Genomic DNA, 20637 nt, shown 5'->3' with positions numbered 1-20637 from the left:
ACAAAAAGCGGAATTTGCACTAGCAGCTCCATGACAATAAGAAAACAGTATTCATCATCGGCAAACTTTTGTCTGGCAACCAGTCTTTGGTGAACAAGTTGTTGCTGGGTTGCAAGAATTTACTGTGTTCATCCCATATGTCCAAAAACTAAACTACGAAAATGTAGTGCACCGTAAAAATTGCACATCAACGTCCCTGGTCAACAGTATGTACTGCATAGTACTACCGCCAGTATTTCTTCAAAAATTCAGCATACATACCAACAACATAGTGACTTCTTGGATTTATTTGAAAAGGATATTTTCATATGCATACACCTGGCTTGTGCATAGTAAATGTATGTCATACAGCACATAAAAAAACTATATAACACATACAACAAAATTAGGTGCATGACCAACAATGTGCAAAACTTGTTCAGTATGGCATTGAGTTTTGGAATCTTGCATGTATACAGGTTTACTCAAGAGACATTCTTATTATAAACAAATGGCAGTAAAATGAGTGCAATTGAACTTCTGTATGCAATAAGGAGATAAGTCGACTTATCCCCTTTTTACTATTTTTTCTGCAATGATATCTACATACCAGTACGTGCCTGCCAAAGAAAATTTAGGACGGCATTGCAATTTATTGGCCCGCTACAGGAGGGTAAGAAACGGGAAATGCACGTGTGTCAATGGGACGGACAATCAGATCAGGCCCCTTTTCTCGGTTTGGGACTTTTCGACTTATCCCCTTATTGCAAACAGAGGTTCAATTTATTCCAGTCATTTTAAATTCAAATTAATGAGATATTAGAAATTAAATTTGTATAAGCTTTCTAAGCAAGTAATAAAGTAAGTAAATTAGTTTTACTTTTTTTAACAAATAACTAGTGCTGACTAAATTAATCCACCCGCAATTTGAACTTCCATGGGGAGAAGGGGTAGTTCACCTTTCATTCTTAGTCATACGGTGAACCACCATGAATGAATGAATAAGTGATGTGTTACAACAACTGCACTTCTGCACAGATTCCTCTGGCTTTTGCGGGTGATATGCTGTTAAGACCGATATCATGATTCACAATTCCCTATTCTTCCCACTTAGACGAAGACATGAAAAGAAAACTTGCACATCCACTCTATTATCATGGGAGACTTTCAGAAATTTCACTGCTCCTTTATTCCGTGTGGAAATGCACTGGTCCCAATTTCGATGCCTTTGGTTATTGGTAAGAAAAAGTGACAGCTGCAAAACAATATGCTCACAAAAAGAGTGAGAGCTGCCTAGCAAAGATGCTTACTGTTGTGCGACAGAACTTGCAGACGACAGGTCTTTTGCTTTCCCAGTAGATTTGGGGAAATGGCTGAACTGATCTCAAGATGCCCTCATGTTGAGTACAGCATAGGGTACAATATAGGGTACAGTATAGGGTACCCCAAGTGAGAGACAACTGCACAGTGGACTTGATTCAGGAGTTCCACCGTTCCGTGTCTTTGGGGGTAACCGGCTCTAAAAGGCAATCTCGGCACAAAAGAAAGGTGCAATATGCTATGCAAGTAAATCAACTGTCTGTGCAGCTATACAGTTTCTCTCTTTCCCAGCGTGCTCACGGGGGTGAGGGGGGCCGTCCCCCCACCCTGAGCATCAAGGTCACTTGTGAAAATTGTGCACCCTTTATACACAGATCATCATGATTTTCCCCAGAAGTCATAATATGAACCTCTGAACACCCACACAATCTGCAGCGTCTATCACCAGGAAAGAGGTGAGAGGGGCTGCACACTTTGCCCCCCCCCCCCCCTCCCTCACCCAAATAAGGGGATAACTGCCCAATGCTTTCCTGTAAAGCTCTTCTTGAAGAGAGACCTATGAGCGACCTCTTATTTCTGTCCTGCGAGTGGACAGGTGTTATGTCACACGGTTTCTCCACACTTTACCTCCTTTCATGCAGGGGCGAATTTAACACTTCCGTATGGGGGGGGGGGACACTCAATGTTCGGCCTGACCATATATACGCATAAATCATATCAGGCGGGACCAGCAGCCACCAGCAAAAGGGTATACTATGCAACAAGACTGCTTGCAAACGCCTTTCAGCGCGAACATTTTTATTTGCATTTCGCAACTCTTACCAGACAAGAGAAAATGTAGAAATGACGTTACAAAAGACCACGGAATAACAGTACAAAGTAATATGCTGATGCAACCGTGATATGAAGAAAACACGATGTCCAGGTAGAGTTTGACATCGATTTTTCATTTCTGTCGAGAAGATGTGGGGTTGACCTGCCAAATTTCGAAGCTCAATTCAAGACTGACTCAAGTCAAGAAAAATGACTACTGAAGATTACAAATTTCACTGTTGCACAAAGGCAATTGAACCTCTATTTTTCCGCTGAACCAAATGTGTACAAAGTCCAGACGACATGGGTCGTGAAAAACCTTGCATTTTGATGTGGCGAGGGCGGCCTTGGTTTCATGGGGGGGGTCACCGCCCCTCTTTAGTCCGCCCCTGCTCTCATGTGCAGAGAAACGTTGATGCAAATGTTGTAACACATCATATTGGCAGGTGAATTGCACTTTTGCATCTCACTTATTCATGTATGAAGATTCATCCAGGTGGTACCCGGATTAAATTGAGTATGCAGATCTGCCCTTTTGCAGTTGCAAATGTTCCGTAAATGCACAGGTAACTTTCCAGAAGAAATGCCCACTCTTAAATGCACTTTGTGGAGAAGCTTGATTGTTCCCAAAAGGAAAGGCCAAGAAGTGTCAAAGACCTGGAAATGGCTTGGACAACATGCAGGTACCCAGAGTGGTTTCCCCAAAAACAGCTTTGTGGTCTCTTTATCATGTGAAACAGAGGCCCCTGGGGATTGGTTCCTCTCCCCAAAAAGGGGGAGGGGCAACATTTCAAGGTGAGGCACACACGGTTTCTTCCGCGGACCGATGCTGGTATCTATACCCCCTCTCACACTCTGTCGCATGGTTTCTCCAAACTTTGACCTCCTCCCTGTGCAGACACAAACTGTCATAGCATATTGTGAAAATAGTGGAGCGAAACCAGTAGAAGGAATGAACAGATTAAAAAAATGGTCAGTTTGTATAACAGAAAATGAGATGTCTCCAGAAACAAGAATTATTCACTGCCTCAAAACAATGGCATTAGACTAATTCATTGGGAGTAACTAACAAATAAACTGGAAGGCAAGGGTGAAAAGCTAACACAATTAAGAATTGTTTTCCTCAGTCTCTATTCTGGTTTATGCTCCCTCTGGTTGAAAGGTTAGGTTACTAGTTGCAGAGGTCATTTTGGTCTTATGCCTGGCTTAACAGAGACATTAAAAACATACACAAAAAGAAAAAAACAATAAAAAGTCAGCAGGACTGCATTGCAACATTCATACATTATGGTGAAGAAACTGCACTGGACCCCAAAGTAGCTGACAGCAACTGCACCAAAGCATTGGCATGTACTCCTAGAGTTATGAGCACACTGTATTGCATCAAGTTTTTAATGATTGCCCATCCTGATGAACGTACCATGAACATTATGTACCTCTCGCGCTGCCTATGCCCCTGAAAGTACATGCATGTTGCTCACGCCATTTTTGGTACCCTTCTTTTTTTTTTCTGTGCTTTGGTTATGACCTGCAGTATGGAAAAGCTGAATAATGAACAGCGGTTGAAAAGCGTTTACACTAGACTATCAGGTTATAGAAAATATGTGTACTCATAGCCAACAGCTGCACAGTGTTTCGAGAGTTACACTGTCCCCAGTATGTACAAGGAATGCAGAACATTTTCTACCTAGTGCTTGTTATTGCCTCCGTAAGTGTAAAAAGACTAGAACTGGTGGTCTATGCCCACTAGATGACTACAACATTCTGGATTCGGGCGATTAGGTGAAAAATGTAAATAATAAACCTAGTCAGTGTGCTACAGTGCACAGGAGCTAGCGAGCAGATATAAGGCAAGAAATGCTCATGTAGTGTACAGCAGAAGGGAGATAAAGTGATGAATTTCAGCTAACGTACCAAACAAGTCAAAAGCTAGTTCATAAGTACTGAAACGTCGCTGTACCAGCGCTGGACAGCTGAGTCAAAAGCTAATGCCTCATAATAAGGCAGCAGGCACAGTTGTGGGAGTTGATTGAGGAATGCATTGCGAAGACTATCCTATGTGTGAGTAAACTGTGCGTCTGAACTGAAACATTGTAGCCTGAGTTATTCAGCAATGGACGGAAAGAAGTTTGGAAACTTTTCTCACTTTCAGGAGCAGCGCTTGGATGGCACTGTGGGCTGGTTTGTAGGCTCAAACCATTTTCGATTATTGGTCACTATATAGTCTCTTAGTTTCTGTAGTCAGCACTGCCTCAAAACACTAGGTACTATACTACGACTTCAATGAGCTGCATCAGATGCTCTTACAATGCCTCAGTGTGCAAACTGCACTCACCAGGCTGTTCGGCCACAGGTGTTCCCTGGCCGAAATAACTTTCCGAAGTTTCTCGAACTACTGGAAAACTGGGTTTGAACTCCACCACGTCGCAAAGAGGACTGGAAGGTGGGGTTGTATACTCGTATGACGTTCCCGTGCTGATGCTCGACTGCGACTGGACCCAGTGAGACATCGGAGGTGGTGTTCCGGGCGAGGTTCCTAACGTGCTCGACCGCTGAAACGGTGGTCTTGTTCTTGTACTGTCACCAGCAGGTTCTGGCAGAGGTTCTGAACAAGCACTGTTGTCTCGCTCAACACTTGGAAGATCCTTATTGGATGTGGTAGTCGATGCATCTGCAATTGTAGTTGCAGGGTTGGATTGTTGAGAGGACGTCTCGGGATTGTGTGCCTGCTGGTCGTTTGGTGGAGCGTGGCTGTCCAAAGCGAGCGCCGTGATTGGTCGGGGTGGGACAGCTGGTGGAGGTAGGTCTGGGTCCGAGGATGCGTCCGCTTGGGTCGACGGAGTTGAATTCGGATGCACAACGGGTGACCCTGGAGGACCCATAGTTGCCTTTGGAGCGGCTGAGCGACATTCACGGTTGCTTTCAGAGTCGTCTGCATCGAGCGATAGTAGCTGAGCAGACGACGGGGGAGGACACGGCTTTTTCAGGACGATTCCACACTGATGTTGAGAGTTAGCACGTTTTTTGAGTTGCTGCCTGGAAGAGCACCTTTGCGGAAGATATCCACATGACAAAAAAAAATTAATAAGAAAAATATTAGAGCATTGGTGGTGCAAAATTACCTGCTGTCCAGGGACTCCTGACTGCTATATGATGAGGATATGCTGCCACATGGTCTTCTTTTCCTGCACATGTAACAATAACTGTCACCAGTATGAAATTGTTGTGCATTTATGACACTAGCATCATGTATTACATGATATTGCTTACCCTTTGTTCCTGTAAAATTTTTGCACATCTCTCAGCAGATGCCTTGCTGCAGAGCTCAAGGGTATTTGCAAGACTGGCTGCAAAATACATTAGCACAGCTCATCTTGCATGACACAACATAACTGATATTGTTTTCAGAACCTGCTCCTCTGCACTTGCCCTGATGGCTGAAATACTTTTCGATAGAATTACCTAAATAGTAACTGAGCACAAGGAGAATGTTCCACAAGCATACAAAGTTTAGGACACAAAATTTAATTAACCGAATTGTCCAACCAATTTAGTAAAGCATTGTTTTGATGTAGAATTTTGAATGTACTGCATTGCTATAGTCCTGCTGCTCACAAAGTGCAAAAATTTAACATGTTCCCTCCGGCTTGATTCTTTCACCTTTTAGCATGGCAGTAAATAAGCATCAATTAAAGTTTAAAATTAAATTAGCAAACTTTTGAATATTACATACAAGGTGTTTGTTTTTTCTTATTCTTTACATGTTTTTTTTAATAAAAAAAGTTACGAGAGCAGCATAGATGGCATTTTTGCAGGTGTGTTCTATGGCCAAGCAGACATCCTCTCAAAGAAAGTATGCAACTACTAGATGACTGATTACCTAAAATCCATTAATTAACCCTTTAATTAGAGGCTTCCAGGCAAAAATGAGGCAGCAGAATTAGTTGTGGCCACACTCATCACTGCATATGGTCTTTGCTACAATTTCATATTGCAAAAATTCAGAAATCTTAATCGTGTCTAGTGCATGTGGAGTGAGATGGCATATAGACATCTCAAACCATTCTTCATTGAAAAACTGAATATTTACTTTTAATTACATATTCAGGGTTCTGAAAATTTCAGATCATGTTATCTTAAGGGAAGTGCCTCAGTATGAGAACTGCTGATATTTCAAACAGAGACTGTTCTTCTTCAGTTCCTTCCTAACTGGTTCACTGGATTTTCTACCCTTCCTCAGATCATTTTACAGCTTTTAAAGATGAGCAGTGGATATAACGACAGGGCTTTTGTTTTACTTCTATAGGGCTACATGTGCCAGGTTTTATTCATTTGGAAGTTTGAGACCTAACGAAAGTAGCTATGTTTATGTTGAAACAGGTGAGGACTTACAGGAACATATTGAGACCTCATTTCTCGCAGGTCAATGTTGCGGAAGAAATCGAGGCTTGCCACCTGTAATGATATACTAATTGCTCTAGACTGATGCAGATTAGCTGCACCACAGTCGAGTAACATGTTTTACTTAACTGCATTGTTCTAACAGAGGAAAATGTGCTTACTTCCGTCAGAGATGGGAATCTTCCTTCGAAGATAAACCGTAAAACCTGCAAACACAGATTCCACCAAGTGTTCACAACCAGGCATGACACTGATCGAGCAATAAAATAATATTGTGTACTTCACCGAGCTTGACAAACAATGGGACCTGACAATCAAAATAATGTTGTTGTTTATTCTCACACAGGTCTGCTACCCCCCCCCCCCCCTTTTTCTTCTTTAACATTATATCTTTCTCAGATTTTTCGCAGCAATGTTGTCATGCACTATAGCATGCAACATGATGTGTTAATTTTGGCTAGAAATGTCAAATGGTGATGTTTCTTATTCGACTGAATACAATAATAAAGTGCAGATTTTCAATCAAATTGTCTTCAAACTAACAACAGGAACTGTACCTACATGCACCTTATGCATTTTCTACACAACTGTCCTGTTCTTCAACATAGCAAACTTCTCAATAGCCAGTATACTCAACTATGTTCATCATTCATTTCACACAAGTCTTAAGGGAAGTTACCATGGCTGCTTTGAACATGCAGTGCATAACAATAGTTTAGACAATACAACAGAGCACCACTGAAGGTTGTCTGACAGAACATGCGAGAATTGGAGAATATTCTGTGTTATTTGTTTCCTCGATCATTTCTGAAATTGTGAGGTAAGGTTAATGGCTTGAAGAGGCAATCTGATCCTGACCACAAGCCTAGAAATCACTGCCACGTGATTACTAATGCTTTTGACAACCATGAGGTAAGTACCTACTCACGTGCTTTGTAAGTACTTTCATGACATTTAGTGAGTGCATTTTGTGAAGCTACAAAGAAGAGCCTCAGGTGGGACTAATGAAATCACCTGAGAGGTCACTGATTAGGTCACATTCTAGATTCAAGTTCTTCCCCTATATCAGGTTTTCCTACAGCTGGGAACCCATATGTATACATAGGGCCCTGTGTTTTAGGGTAAAACCCAAAAAAACCCAGAAACAAACTTTGCAAAGTGCCAATTTAGCCACCAATACGGGCACTGGACAACACTCAGCATTTAACATTCAGCACAGCTGTTCCGCATCTGATGTCAATCTAAAATGCGAGAAGCACTTTTTTTTTATTTTCCGCCCGAAAATGTACTCTTCCACCCGATATCACCCAATTTTACGGCTCCTGAAATAAAACCCAATTTTTACCCCCAGATTTTCAAAAAAACATAAAAACCCGAAAACACAGGGCCCTATGTATACAGTGTCATACATTTGCCCTTTACCCGCAAAGCTTTTCAGTGCAATAGATGTGAATCCCTATCATCATTCATCATTTAGTTCATAAAGCAGTATACTATTTTTTTTTTAATAGTCGTATGTGTCTTATAATGACATGGTTCCACAAACCTGATAGACCTCTGCACAATGTTCCACGTCCAGATAATTTTTGTCGGTTGGTTTCATCGTTGAAAGTTCGTATCCTGCGGTCATTTCAAAAAGTGCATGACCTGCAAAGAAATTTACGTTTTTGAAATGCCACTGCGGACTAAAAAATGCTATTTATTACGCACTTCCACGAATTTTCTAAAGGAACCCTCAAAATTTCATAGTTTTGGAGCTGACATCTCTCTCTTAGCAAATGTGTGCACCTCTGCTCTCCACCCCACATTGGAAGACTGCTAGCTTCTTCAGTGAGGAGACAGAAAATGACCTTAAAGAAGCAATATTGCTAGATGGGTGGTGGATTGCGTGTATTGTAATGTCATGCTTCTCAGCACTGCAAATATAATTTTATGATAGTTCTGCAACACATGAAAAAACTATTTTGGCAGAACATAATGTGCGATACATAAATAGCAATGACATAAATTGGGCGGGATTCTGAACACATGACTTACACCCAGGCTGTCACACAGGCAGTCATGGCTCTTGAATGATCATTGAAACCAATGACCACTGAACATGCACATAGCGCCACCAAGTGTGTAACATAGCAACTTGTAAAAGACCACTGGGTCCAGTGCTCCGTGACAGGTTGACACGTTACATGCTTGGTGGCACTACGTGCATGCTCAATCACTATTGGTTTCAATCATCATTGAAGACTGCCCATGTGACAGGTGTGACACTTTGTACCATGAATACACTATATGGGGCCGGACTTTTTTGTATATTTTCCAGCAACATCGGGGGGGAAGTATTTTGCTTCAATAAGTTGGGAGTAATAGGGTTGAAATGAACCTGATTCAACCCAATTCTGGTCGTATCGTATTGAATCAGGTGTATAATTCAGTGCACTCGGTATAGTACACATAACAGAACAGTGGGCACAGAGTATCAATATTTAGTCCATGCATTTAAGAGGCAGCAGGGTCCCTGTTTTGACAGTTTGTATGAGCATATTTATGCATTCACAACATAGTTCCCAAGGTCCTGGATCCCCCACCAGCAGTTTTTGGGGAAATATCAGGGCTGAACCCTATTTTTGCTGACTAGAATCGGAGGGTAAGTAGCGGGTGTAATCGGATATAACCCTAAAAAGCCAGGCCCTAAATGTGTAACATATACAGCATAAGCTTCCTTCCTAAGGAGAGTCTAAGGTTTCCCATAGGTCACTCACCAAAGCAGACAGCATCTACAATTTCTCTGTTGTCCCAAATTTTCTTTTTAACAAAAGATGCGATGCGTGGTATGTAGCCCAACAGAGCATTTTCGACGCCGGTTAATCTAGACAGCAGAGTAGGGGGGGCAACACTGAGTATACACGAACATAAAAAAATAATGAAAGAAAGGGAAAAAAATGCCACACCTTGCTACTCCATTTTGTAAAATAATGTTCCCAAGGTGAAGGTTGTAGAAGGCTGGAAAATCTTTGCGATGAAGAAAAAGCATCCCTTCCATGATCTGCTTCGACAGGCGCTGGATCTGGTCCTTGGGAAGTCCGAGTCCGTTGGGTCGATATTTCTCCTGCCAGTCTTCATTATATTTGCTCTGAATGAATTTACATGAAACATGAATTTACCAGATGGGCAATGTTTTAAGTATGGCACTTACAAACAAAATAAACTGTAATGAGCATTTAAGAAGTCAGCCTTCTTCTTCTGCTATACATATAGCCAGATCTAAATTTGTAATGTACATCATGAGTACTTTAATGTATGTACTTTGTCAAGGACTTTGTACTTTACTTGAAGTACATTGGTAGTATGGTAGTATGTACTGTATTTAAAGTACAACAGGTGCCACGTACTTTCTTGAGTTTTACAAGTACAATTTTGGGGTACTTTGCTCACCACTGCAGTTTATGTTCACGTGATGAGCTGACATTAGAATTTTAACTGACCCTCCTACCAAAGAAAATAAATAACACTATACTATTTCGCACCTGCCACGACTGACCTCCTTTCAAAACAGAATATGGCATGTTTTGTTGGAAGCAAATGTGCCACTCAATTGGTGTCATCCTTACATGATAGATGAGATCTTTGAGCGAGCCGCTGGAATTGAGAGGTGAAATCACGACCACGTGTGGTCGTTCGGCAAGCACTTTGATGTCGATATCGAGCACAGGATGCACGTATGGATGCTGCAGCCCCAGGAAAATTTCCTGAAGGCTCGGTCGCGTGTGGCATGAACCGTGGCGGACAGGACACGCTTCCGGAAGAGCCGTCACAGTTAGCAGGCGCTCTGTTCTAGTAATGTTGTCTCGAACTACAAACCAGTGACGGTCCATACGGCTTCCTGGTTGAGAAAAGAAAGTAAGAGAGTTCAATGCAAACTAACTAACTGCAACCATTACGAAAGTTTGTAGAAAAAAAAAAAAACACAGAGATCTTTGTGCAGGTACTGACCTATGTTGTTGAGTTGGTACCTCAAGAAGTACCTTGTTGAGCCCCTGAGGTAGTATTGACAATTTACGAGGGCTTCATCTGTTAGGTGAAATAGCAGAGTTCTTAAACGATTTGCAAACTGTCAAATATTATTTGCCTTCTAGATGATCTATATCTTTTAGGAGTTCCTGTTAAGGCTTCAGGTAGACCCATCGACATAGGCATTTAGAAAGTACACCCTTAAAACAGAACAGAAGCCAACCACCATCCCGAATGACATCGTTCTCTCCTTTGATTTGTTGAAAATGAGAAGCGTACGCCTTTTTGTGACACTTATGCAGTTACGTTAATTGTCACAAAAAAGCGTACGCCCCATGCTTTCCACAGATCAGGAGTGATAATGGTATCATTCTGTGCAATGGTTGACTTTCAGCTTGCAATGTGGTGAAGCTCTGTTTTCGGAGTGTAGAAGATGGGTCTGCTAACAGTTCCATTGTGATCGCATTCTATGACGCAGCGATGGTTTTTTAAATAGCTTATAAATTATTGAAAAAGCACTCGTTTGGGTTTGATTTGACATTTTGTTAGAAAAACCTGCACTGATTAGAGTAAAGTAAATTTACTTCTATCAATGTCTCCATGAAACTTGCGGCTTAGTTCCATGCGGTCCGACAGAAAGCTGCTTTCGTCGTCCAGGGCAGCGTACTCGTAGCGAGGGTACCTACAGAAATGTTTGATTCCACATTGGTAATCTCACGCAATTTCTACATTTTTTACTAAGATATGTCTCTTTATAGTCACCTGCATCTTAATATTGCCCATACCATGACAGCCACAAGTGCCAGAAGTGCAAAGACAGCCAATAGAACTATCTGCAAATCAGAACAGTGTCCTCCAGTTAATCAAGACACCTTGAGATGTTACTTATGATATGCCTGCCTGTTTCAAATAATCATAAATAAATCATCTTGTCCGATAGTTTCATCATGCTTCAAATACACAGATAATGTAGTTTTTGATCAAACTAAACTGCAAAATGTCACGCAAAAATAATTTTACCAAATAAGAACTAAGCTACTCAGTGATATGAGAGAAGCTAAAGCGTTAGACATCAATATACACTAGGATATCGATATATTGAACCTACATACAGGGTATTTATTTTTATCTGTTACAGATTTTTTTTATAAAGCAGCTATTGAAGCTACATGTACGCCATTTTTGCAGGTGGGTTACACAGCCAGGCGGACATCCTGTCAGAAGGCGTATGTAAGTACTGGACGACTAATTACCTAAAATTCATTACTCGAATCTTTACTTGGGCATTTTGACAGCAGAATGGAAGACAATCATTGTTGGAAGCCATGCTATTTTTTAAAGGTCCCGACATGAGGATGTGCGCTGAACCAACACCACGTAGATAGGGAAAGCTTGTTTACTCGTCGCCGTGACGTAACAATTAGGAGTCAGCCAATGAGGATCGTGTTTTCAACGGCCGTAGCCAATCACGAACGTGCTCTCAGCGGTCGTGGCCATGAGGACGAACCACCGTCGTCTGCGAGCTGTGATTGAGCGTCCTCACGTACTAAATGGGAAAACTTGGAAATAAAGCGCAAAACCGTCCCAAACTTTCTCGAAACTGATTTTCTGGAAAGAGTCTTGCACTTTTTGCCTCAATATTTCGGTCTGCAGGTTCCAGGTGAGCTTCAATCATTTGCGTGTTCTTGAATTCGCAGAACGGTGAATCGGAGTAGCAGACGAATTCTCACTTTATATGTCCACGTAGCGAAGGAGGCAATAAGCAGGCCTTTTGTATCTAGGTGGCGGTGGCTTGTCACTCTTTTTGCACTTGGCAAGTGCGTAGTGCGTAGGGGTGCGTAGGGGTGCGTTGGGTTTCGGCTCATTTGCATGGCAAAATTTTGAAATTTATACTCCAAAGTATGTGCTCGTCTCAGGATATTTAATGAGGACAATGAATTTATGTAATATCTAGCACCAATTCTGCTATCTCGCATTTCCCGGAACATGTCTAATTAATAAGGTAATTCATGGATCTTAGTTAATTAGTCGCCAAGTACCTACATACGCTTTCCGACAGGACGTCCACATAGCCCACCTGCGAAAACGATATTTGTGTAGCTTTCATGGCTTTTTAACAAAAGATCTGTGACAGATAAAAATGAACACCCTGTATGGTGAAGAAGTCCTGTAGTTCCAATCGAATGACACCCGTGTATCGTTTTTACTAAGGTGAAGATGGTTATACTGAAGAAGTTAAAGTAGTGAAGATAAATATTTTCCACAGGGCCACAAAAGGAAAGTTTCTGATCATGCTGTGCGTTGAATGTTAATACTTAAGAATGTCAAAGTTTGCATGCTTCTTGAGGAGCAGAATCTGCTATCACAAAGAAGCTGCCGGTAGCATGAAACATAAAGACATTGCAGGAATGTTGAGGATCTCTTAAGCATTGTGAAAGAGAGTGGAAAGGAAGGAGGTGTGATTGTGGCGTTAAGGTGTCACAAAGCTCACGCAAAGAACATTCCTGCGTGGAGCACACTTATCAAAGAGAAAGCATTGGAGCTAGGGGATGAAGTGTAAGGGATAAGTGTAAAGGGTGTAAAATGTGCCTCATCTTCAGTGAGAGTCGGCCTGCAGTTGACACAGGGTGAGCGAGTAAAGGCATTCACTGACACTTAAATGTTCTGTCCCTCTTACACCCTTGTCACACAGGCACGAAAAATTATATTAAGTGCCTAGTGAGTTAAGTTGTGATGTCATTCGTGCGGTGATACACGGACAGTGTCGATACAATCGGGTGCTATCGGGGTTCTTCTTTCCTTTCTGTCCAGCACGCGGCCCACAGTTAGAGGTGCGCATATTGATCAAACATGCATTCCTCGCACATGAGCACATGCTGTAACATTCAATGTGCTTCACATAGTTTATTGTTGTACTCAGATAACATTTTCATCAGACGTGTGCACAAATTGCTACTACATCGTGTACGCGATACATGATACAACGTAATACACGATTAGAATTCGGGGAGAAGTCGGGTTTCACCTGAATTGGTCCGAAACTGATTCGGGAGGGAACAATCGGGCGGAATCAGGTTTAACCTGAAAAGGTCAGACCCTAATTATATGTGGTAGAAACCGCTAATTACCGACATAGTGAAGATATTGATGCAGTGAAGGCTTTCAATGGTCCGACCACCTTCACTGTAAAGAGGTTCGACAGGTAATAGGGTGTGTGGAGATAATGCACACCCATGTCTGTGCATGTAATGTGTTGTGTGCATACTTTACCTGCACACACCTTATTCTAGCTACGTAATACAGACAGTTTTGCGTGTGCTTACGGCTGAATTCATAGCTCCAAGTCATCGCACCACAGTGCCCGGCGTCTCACGTGCAAATGTGTATCCTCGTACGGTGTGTGCAAAACTTGCGGTGCGCACTAAGGCAGTGCTGAAGTTGCAGTGCCGAGGGAACGTTGGCAATTCCAACGTAGTCTTGTGGACACGGTTGTGAAACATTCGTTTCGTACTGTTCGGCATTTCCTTCAATCCAACCGCTCCTAGCTCGTGCAGACAAATGCTGCGAAGCATTGCAGAAAAGCGTTCGTAAGGTGCATCTCGGAAGCGAATAACTCACCCAATAATATTCCCTCACAAACGAATCGAAATCATGTGCCATGTCGACTACTATCATAAAAGTATTCGGCAATCGGTAGAGTATATCATGCTTTTGCAGACTGCGCTACACGGATATCCATGTGTAGCTAGAAACTCGTAATGTTTCATCTGCGCGAAGGCGGGTTACTTATCCCTTGGTGAGCCCGCTTTGCTGCTTGCAGATAGGACATTGACGAATGGACTGAAAAAACATCCGCACGAAGCAAATATTGATAGGAAAAATCCGTGTATAAGTCAAATCATTCTCGTAACGTTCCCCCGTTCCAACCGCTAACCCGACGGAAAAACAAAACAAAACATTGGCAAAATGGTATCTATAGCGATGCGATTGACCTTCACCTGGAGCGCAAATCGAAACTAACATGAAGCGCAAACATGGAGGCCTTTTGATCATTTCTAAATCTGCATGCGCACATGCGCTAAATCGTACTATACAGTATACGTAATTTGTTGCGAAAGACAAAGTCAACGTACACAAAATTTTTTTTTTTGTTTCTTACACGCGATTTGTTAATATTTGCTTCTTCTTGCTTTATTTCTCAACGGATTTCGTGCGACGAAGTGCTCTCGCATTTGGTGGTGAAACGACTGATGGTTTTCAAGCAGACCTCAGGGCCCGCTTAGGTAACCGGGAGAGAGAGACGACGTCAACATATTTCGCATCATCGCTCCTGGTGGAGTCCTTGATGGAATAAAAAGGGCTCGGAACAGTCTTGCCGTTTCCGAGATGGTTGTTCCATTATCAACAAAATGTTTAGCACACGCAAACCATTTTTCTTTACTGTTATCGTTATATTTGTATGATTCATGATCTTGATGATATAGAAATAAAAGAACAACTAACACAACCGTACGTGCCCTTTAGCGCGGTCGTTCCAAGGGGGCGAGAGGGGGGCCCTTGCCAGCATGGGCATGCCGAAAGGGGACAAAGGGAGCCTGCCCATGTAAAATTAAAATATCATGAGAGCGCACCAGGGCGACAGGTCCCGGAAGCTCATAATGTTGGGCAATAAAGCAAGAACCGAAAGGATTTTGCAATTTAGAATAAGGATTTGTCTATTTCACTTTGCAGGAATTCCCTTTTCGTTTTCTTTTTTCTTTTTTTCATTCTACATTTTGCCAGTATAGTGCTCTGCAGTGCATAGCGTTCATGCAATAAAATAAACTACGTCACGTGCCATGTGTGCGTGACGAAATTCAGGGCTTCTTTTTTTATAACCTTTATGAAATTTTTATAATAAAGCTATATTTAGAGCTACCTTGACGCGGTTTTCATACGTGTAGGTTATGCGGCCAGGTGGACATCCTTTGGGAAATAGCATGTAAGTGTTGGACGACTCATTACTTAAAATTCATTAGTTAACCCATTAATTGATGTTTTCCTGGAAATGCGAGATAACAGAATTAGAGCCAGCCATTATTTAAATCCATCCTCTTTTCTAAATATCCTGAAACGAGCACGTACTCTTATATATCTATCAGCAAATTTTTCCTGTGCAAATGGGCCGAAACTGAAACCACGCGCTTCCCGAGCGCAAAAAGTGGGAAAGGGTCATTCGCGTCGGAGCGCCACGTGTTTTGTAGCTATCGATCTGATTGGAATAAACGCTGATCTGTTGGCCACCTATAGACCGCGTTCCGGCACCAGCTGGAGTTATGGCCATGTCACGTTGAGACTGTGGGAGGTATCCGGGTTCGAATCCCGGTGCCGTACGTCTGTGCTGTCTGGGGTTCTTCCTGGGCTTTCCTCAGACGCTTTCAGACACACTCTTTCTTTTGAAATTCCATGTTAGCACCGCGAAGCAACTGTGGCTATGAGCGGCGTACAGACGTGGACGGATGTAGAGAGGACAGCAGGAAGGAGTGGGGGACAGGGGGGTTCGTATGCTTCCTGGGCCGACTTCAGGGGGAACTGTGCCGACATTCGTCTGGAAAGTCTTCGGAAAACCCAGGGAAAACCTCAGACAACACAGCCGGTGACAGGATTCGAACCCGTGTCACCTCCCAGTCTCTGCGTGTACAGCGATCATCTGCCACGGGAGCTGGTTTCAGACACACTGTAAACGTATTTCTATTCGCGATATATTAATTCTCGCGAATTTCGCGCCCGCTTAAAAATCGCGAAAAAGTGTACTCGCGAACAAAGCTTGACGTTTATCCCGCGAAAGGAAACAGCCCTGTGGAACCGCGAAATTAAGTACTCGCGAATAACTTCGCAAGTGACTGAATGCGCGATTCGCGAAAATTAATACATCGCGAATAAAAATACGTTTACAATATGACGTCACAGTTTCCTTGAAGGCGGTCCAGGACGTACATTCCCCTAGGGCGTCAGTCGTGACGTTGCCCACCGCTGTGAGGCCGACAACGGCGCCACTAGCACCACCACCGGCCCTTGGGAATCATGAGTTTTAGTATATCGTACGCTAACACCTTTGCGTACGTAAGGAACAGAGTTTGTGGTTCCGCGCACGAGCAAGACATAAATAGAGACTTGCGCAGAACCACGAACGCTATCCCTTACTTACGCAAAGGCAATAGCGTACTGTGCACTGAAACTCTCTAAAAATGTGAGTTTTAGTATACCGTGCGCTATCGCCTTTGCGCTTGTAAGGGATAGGGTTGGTGGTTCTGCGCATGCGCAAGACACTATACGTACGCAAAGGTGACAGCGTACGTTATACTAAAACTCACTCGTGTGTCTTTTCATGCGGGATTGCACGATTGCAATTACACAGTTCCTAGAGCGCGCTTCCCAGTGATAAGGAAGTGCTATGGCAGGTGTAAAGAAGAATGATTTTGCGAAAGGAAGGTGTCGGCTTCGTTTGCGATAGGAAGAAAGAAAGGGCCGCGCACTTGGCTAATCTTGCGATTTCGTGCACAAGCCCAGAGCAGTGCGCGCTATCGTTATCGTACCTTTTATATCGTATAAATCAATGAGGTAGAAAGACACTTAGCTTATCAGCAAACTTCCCAACCATTTCGCGTTGTTCAGCACCGTGTCTCTGCCTGTCGAATGACATCACGAACCACTGTATAAAAACGACACTAGGCGAATGTTCCACCCACTTTCCTTTCAGTCGCTTGCAACTCATTGGTCATGTCGAAGCCATGCAGAACAGCGCTCTTCGTATCTTACATGCTCGCCCTGGTTTCCTGCGCAAGAAGTTCCATCACTGCTTCGAATGGGACAGCGAGACCGAATACCTTTCCAAGTTTGGACGGCAGTCATGTAGTTGTAGAGGTAAACGCCCGTGACCTATTCCAATTCACAACTGCTCGGAACGAAACCCAGAACCCTGACCCCACGAACAAGAATGCGTCGACCACCAGTGAAGGATTGACATCTGTGCGTGATGCGAGGTCTATCGAAATGGATAGTATCTTGAAAGCAACTCTCACGTCAGAACGCCCTGTGGTGCTTACCCAAGTAACTTCCGAGGATAGTGCAAATAACGAAAACGAGACACTAGCGTCAGCTATTCCAGTTCATGGGTTTTACATGGTGCAACCTCTGATTGCTTTCCATTCCCCTAATGAGAGCATACCCTCTACCGTTCACCAGCCTGCTGGAACCACATCGAACCCAGACGTGCTGCTCGGTAGAAGTCCAGGAGACTCGGTCATTTCGGAAGAGGCCGAGAGAGGGACAGGGTCCTCAGCAATGGCCATGTCTTTAACTACATTCCGTGCAAGTCCTGTTATGTCTACAACAGCACCTCCAAAAGCTGTAGATGTACGAGCATTCGGCGAGAAGTTAACCACCACTAGGAGTACTGTAGCTGAGGAACCTCGCATCAAGGAGACTTCGGTCTCTATCGGGACCGCGACAAGCTTGCTGAACGAAAATGTTGCCAACGTGACGTCTTCGCTGCCTGACTGGTCGAAGTCTACGGCGCTTGTGCAGAATGCGACCGTAAGAAATCTGGATGAGGGCATCACCAGCGCTTCTACAGAACCCCAACAGAATTCAACAGAGGCCTTCAATCTGGCGTCAAACGGGACAACGTCAGTTCCTCTCGCTTTGGAACTAGCTTCCCCAACTCTCTCCACCCCCGCTGATGGTATCGCTTTGAGGGCTGGTTCTGTGACGCCAATGGACAATATTACCACAGTTTCAAAGTCCGATGGTGTGAAAGTTGAAACCACGGCTGGCGATGAGCGCGGAAGCAGTGCTTTTAAATCTCAAACCAAGGGCAGCACTACGGGAACACCAACTACAGAAATTGCTAGCTCCCCTTTGCACACACAATTGAATGTGGCACAAACTACTTCGCAAGGTAATGTACTTTATTAAATTACGCCCCCCCCCCCCCCCCTGTTAAACAATGGACACCTCCTTTCATACGTAGATGCCCTGCAGACTTCAACGCAAGTCTTGCAACATAGGCCACCGACGACAACGCCAGTTTCAAAGCGGTCTGGACCTATTCCCGCTAGGCCAATCACTGTTCCGGGACCGGAGTTCGTCGTACCGTTTTTGCCTCAAAGCAGTCGCGCGTTTGACGACGTTATAGGTACAGAATTCATCCGGAAAGGCGCTTGCGGGAAATGCCAAAGGCAGCTGCGGTTCTGTGTGCAGAGATGTTTCGACCATCACAGCTGCGAGGCTCCACATAACACCGGTAAGAACGTACGGTAAAAAGATTGTTGCATGAAGTGTTCGCCAGCCGTTGCACATATTGTACTCGACAGTGAGCCGCAGGACTTCATGTAGTCGTGCTTTCGTGTTCAGCATTTGCATGTGTAAGCATTTCACTGTTGCACTTCATCTACTCTAACCATTTCTGTTCCAGCTTTGACGTGTCCGAAAATCCAGGTTCCCTGCTTCCCTCCTTTCAAGACTGAAAAGGACCAGTGCGAGTCGAGTGCAGACTGCGAGGGACTCAATAACCTTTGCTGCCTTGTCGGTTGCACAAGAAAGTGTGTCTCTGGCTTAGTTGTTCCCGTTGGACAGTATTAGAACGTAAAGTTAATTCATTTGGTGATTGACTGATTTTACACTGCGTTTTTATACCTGTTCTGTTACTTCGAAATTTTACTGTCCGTGCCTATATACCGACGTCCAATAAAACTGTTTTTAAGAATTCGCATCATTTTTTATTACTTCGTCGCACCGCCAAACAATTTACCGAACTAAGCGGTACATATATTGAAGGGTAGAAATTTGAGCGATCCGGTGGGGAGCAGCAGATATTTCGAACACCTTGTTGTTCTAAGCGATATACGGGTTGACAACGTGGCCTTAGGGAAATCATCGTGCTGACTTGTTCTTAGCTGTCACCTCACTTTTTTTTTTTTCTTTCGCTAGCGCCGAAATTCTGCGTTCCTCTCTGGCCAGTCACTCTGAAATTGATCTGTACAAAGCAAGACTTCAGTCGAAGTCTGTCATGAGCATCTGATAATGCTCTTCTCAATGTAAAGTACCCCTGAAAAGGTAGGCTTGTGTCGAAAACGAAGGTACCCCAACCTACACATAGCCTTTTTTTACACATTTTTTTTACACATGGCCTGGTGGTACTTAACTGCAGCAAGAAAACTTAATCCTTTTATACAGGATAGACTCACCTCAGTCATAATCATTGAAACAAAGTTGTTGCAACTGCTAGGTAAATGACACCGTAACGTGCAAGGCTTACGTCTCGGAACATGTTACGCATCGTGTGATTAGCAGAGAGATGTCCTTTAGGAGGTTTGAAACGCTAGTTGCAGACGACAGCAAAACCCGTGGAGTTCCGGTTTCGTATTTACACGCGATGATTCCTCCCTTCCAAGGGAAGTTATATCCCCATTGACAATGCGACCTTTCGTAAAGGAAGTGTTCATCACGCTGGATATACAATTTTGCGACAAACAACATATATCTGATTTTGCTTTCACATCTTTTTTTTTTTGCTTATCGAAGCGAGTGACCATAGCAGGAATACACGCATGAAATGCTGCCCTCTGCTAAAACACGAGTAAATGTATGACCATCATGAAACCGAAAAAAAAAAGTATTGGATTGGACAGCCAGTGTTCTTTCTTGGGTGGTTTAGAGTCCGACGTAGTCTTCGCCCATGGCCGCCCCGCGCTGCGCGCCGACGGCCAGCGTTCGCTACGCCACGCTTTCTCATCCTGCCGGGATCATAGACCGACGCGATTCGGCGCAGCGCAACGAAAACAGCACCGGAGATTTTCACATTTCGTAGTGGGAAAGCAGTCATATCTGTACCCGCGTGCTGGAATTAGGGTTGCCACCAGGCCGATATTATACCGGCACGGACGGTTATTTGCTCGCTCTGCCGGTACATTGTTGGAAAAAAAGGTATAAATAAGGTATGATAATGTGCTCTTATTGCTCTTATACCCCTTTTATACCTTCTCAGCTTCAGCTGTATACCTTTGGAGGGTATAGAAGATGTACAAATTTCCTATTACCTCCAACCCTTCTCGACGGTATGAAAGAGGTATAAAG

The 20637-nt window shown here is 43.5% G+C and overlaps 2 protein-coding genes across 7 annotated transcripts; one reads left to right on the top strand and one right to left on the bottom strand.

Moving 5' to 3' along the window:
* Positions 1 to 246: 246 nt before the first annotated feature.
* Positions 247 to 19783, bottom strand: LOC135399335 (slowpoke-binding protein-like). Of its 6 annotated transcripts, none has more exons than XM_064631210.1 (14): positions 13845 to 14470; positions 13547 to 13602; positions 11284 to 11354; positions 11106 to 11203; positions 10504 to 10581; positions 10122 to 10393; positions 9462 to 9643; positions 9273 to 9379; positions 8060 to 8160; positions 6675 to 6719; positions 6505 to 6567; positions 5383 to 5459; positions 5235 to 5297; positions 247 to 5160 (listed from the first exon to the last, which is right to left on the bottom strand). In XM_064631210.1, the coding sequence occupies exons 3-14, from the start codon at positions 11307 to 11309 to the stop codon at positions 4416 to 4418; spliced, it is 1857 nt and encodes a 618-aa protein (XP_064487280.1). In that variant the 5' UTR covers positions 11310 to 11354; positions 13547 to 13602; positions 13845 to 14470; the 3' UTR covers positions 247 to 4415. The 6 variants fall into 6 exon arrangements, with proteins under 6 accessions (XP_064487280.1, XP_064487279.1, XP_064487277.1 ...); XM_064631209.1 differs by lacking the exon at positions 13547 to 13602 and having other exon boundaries at positions 13845 to 14082; positions 14140 to 14470; XM_064631207.1 differs by lacking the exons at positions 13547 to 13602; positions 13845 to 14470 and adding an exon at positions 19749 to 19783.
* LOC135397691 (mucin-2-like) lies at positions 17241 to 19269 on the top strand. Its single transcript, XM_064629298.1, has 3 exons — positions 17241 to 18460; positions 18533 to 18805; positions 18977 to 19269. The coding sequence occupies exons 1-3, from the start codon at positions 17281 to 17283 to the stop codon at positions 19141 to 19143; spliced, it is 1620 nt and encodes a 539-aa protein (XP_064485368.1). The 5' UTR covers positions 17241 to 17280; the 3' UTR covers positions 19144 to 19269.
* Positions 19784 to 20637: the final 854 nt, after the last annotated feature.

The sequence above is a fragment of the Ornithodoros turicata genome, chromosome 6 (assembly GCF_037126465.1).
Source record: "Ornithodoros turicata isolate Travis chromosome 6, ASM3712646v1, whole genome shotgun sequence".
NCBI lineage: Eukaryota > Metazoa > Arthropoda > Arachnida > Ixodida > Argasidae > Ornithodoros > Ornithodoros turicata.
Note: the sequence above shows the minus strand (reverse complement) of the source record. Positions and strands in the feature narration are given on the sequence as shown.

Coding starts and splice junctions, on each gene's coding strand:
- LOC135399335 (XM_064631206.1), bottom strand. CDS start 14,196: ATGATAGTAGTCGACATGGCACATGATTTCGATTCGTTTGTGAGGGAA. Junction 6,720..8,059: donor ATTGTGCAGAGGTCTATCAG/GTTTGTGGAACC, acceptor CTGTGTTTGCAG/GTTTTACGGTTTATCTTCGA. Junction 5,460..6,504: donor TGAGGTCTCAATATGTTCCT/GTAAGTCCTCAC, acceptor TGTATTTTGCAG/CCAGTCTTGCAAATACCCTT.
- LOC135397691 (XM_064629298.1), top strand. CDS start 17,281: ATGTCGAAGCCATGCAGAACAGCGCTCTTCGTATCTTACATGCTCGCC. Junction 18,461..18,532: donor GGCACAAACTACTTCGCAAG/GTAATGTACTTT, acceptor TTTCATACGTAG/ATGCCCTGCAGACTTCAACG. Junction 18,806..18,976: donor CGAGGCTCCACATAACACCG/GTAAGAACGTAC, acceptor TTTCTGTTCCAG/CTTTGACGTGTCCGAAAATC.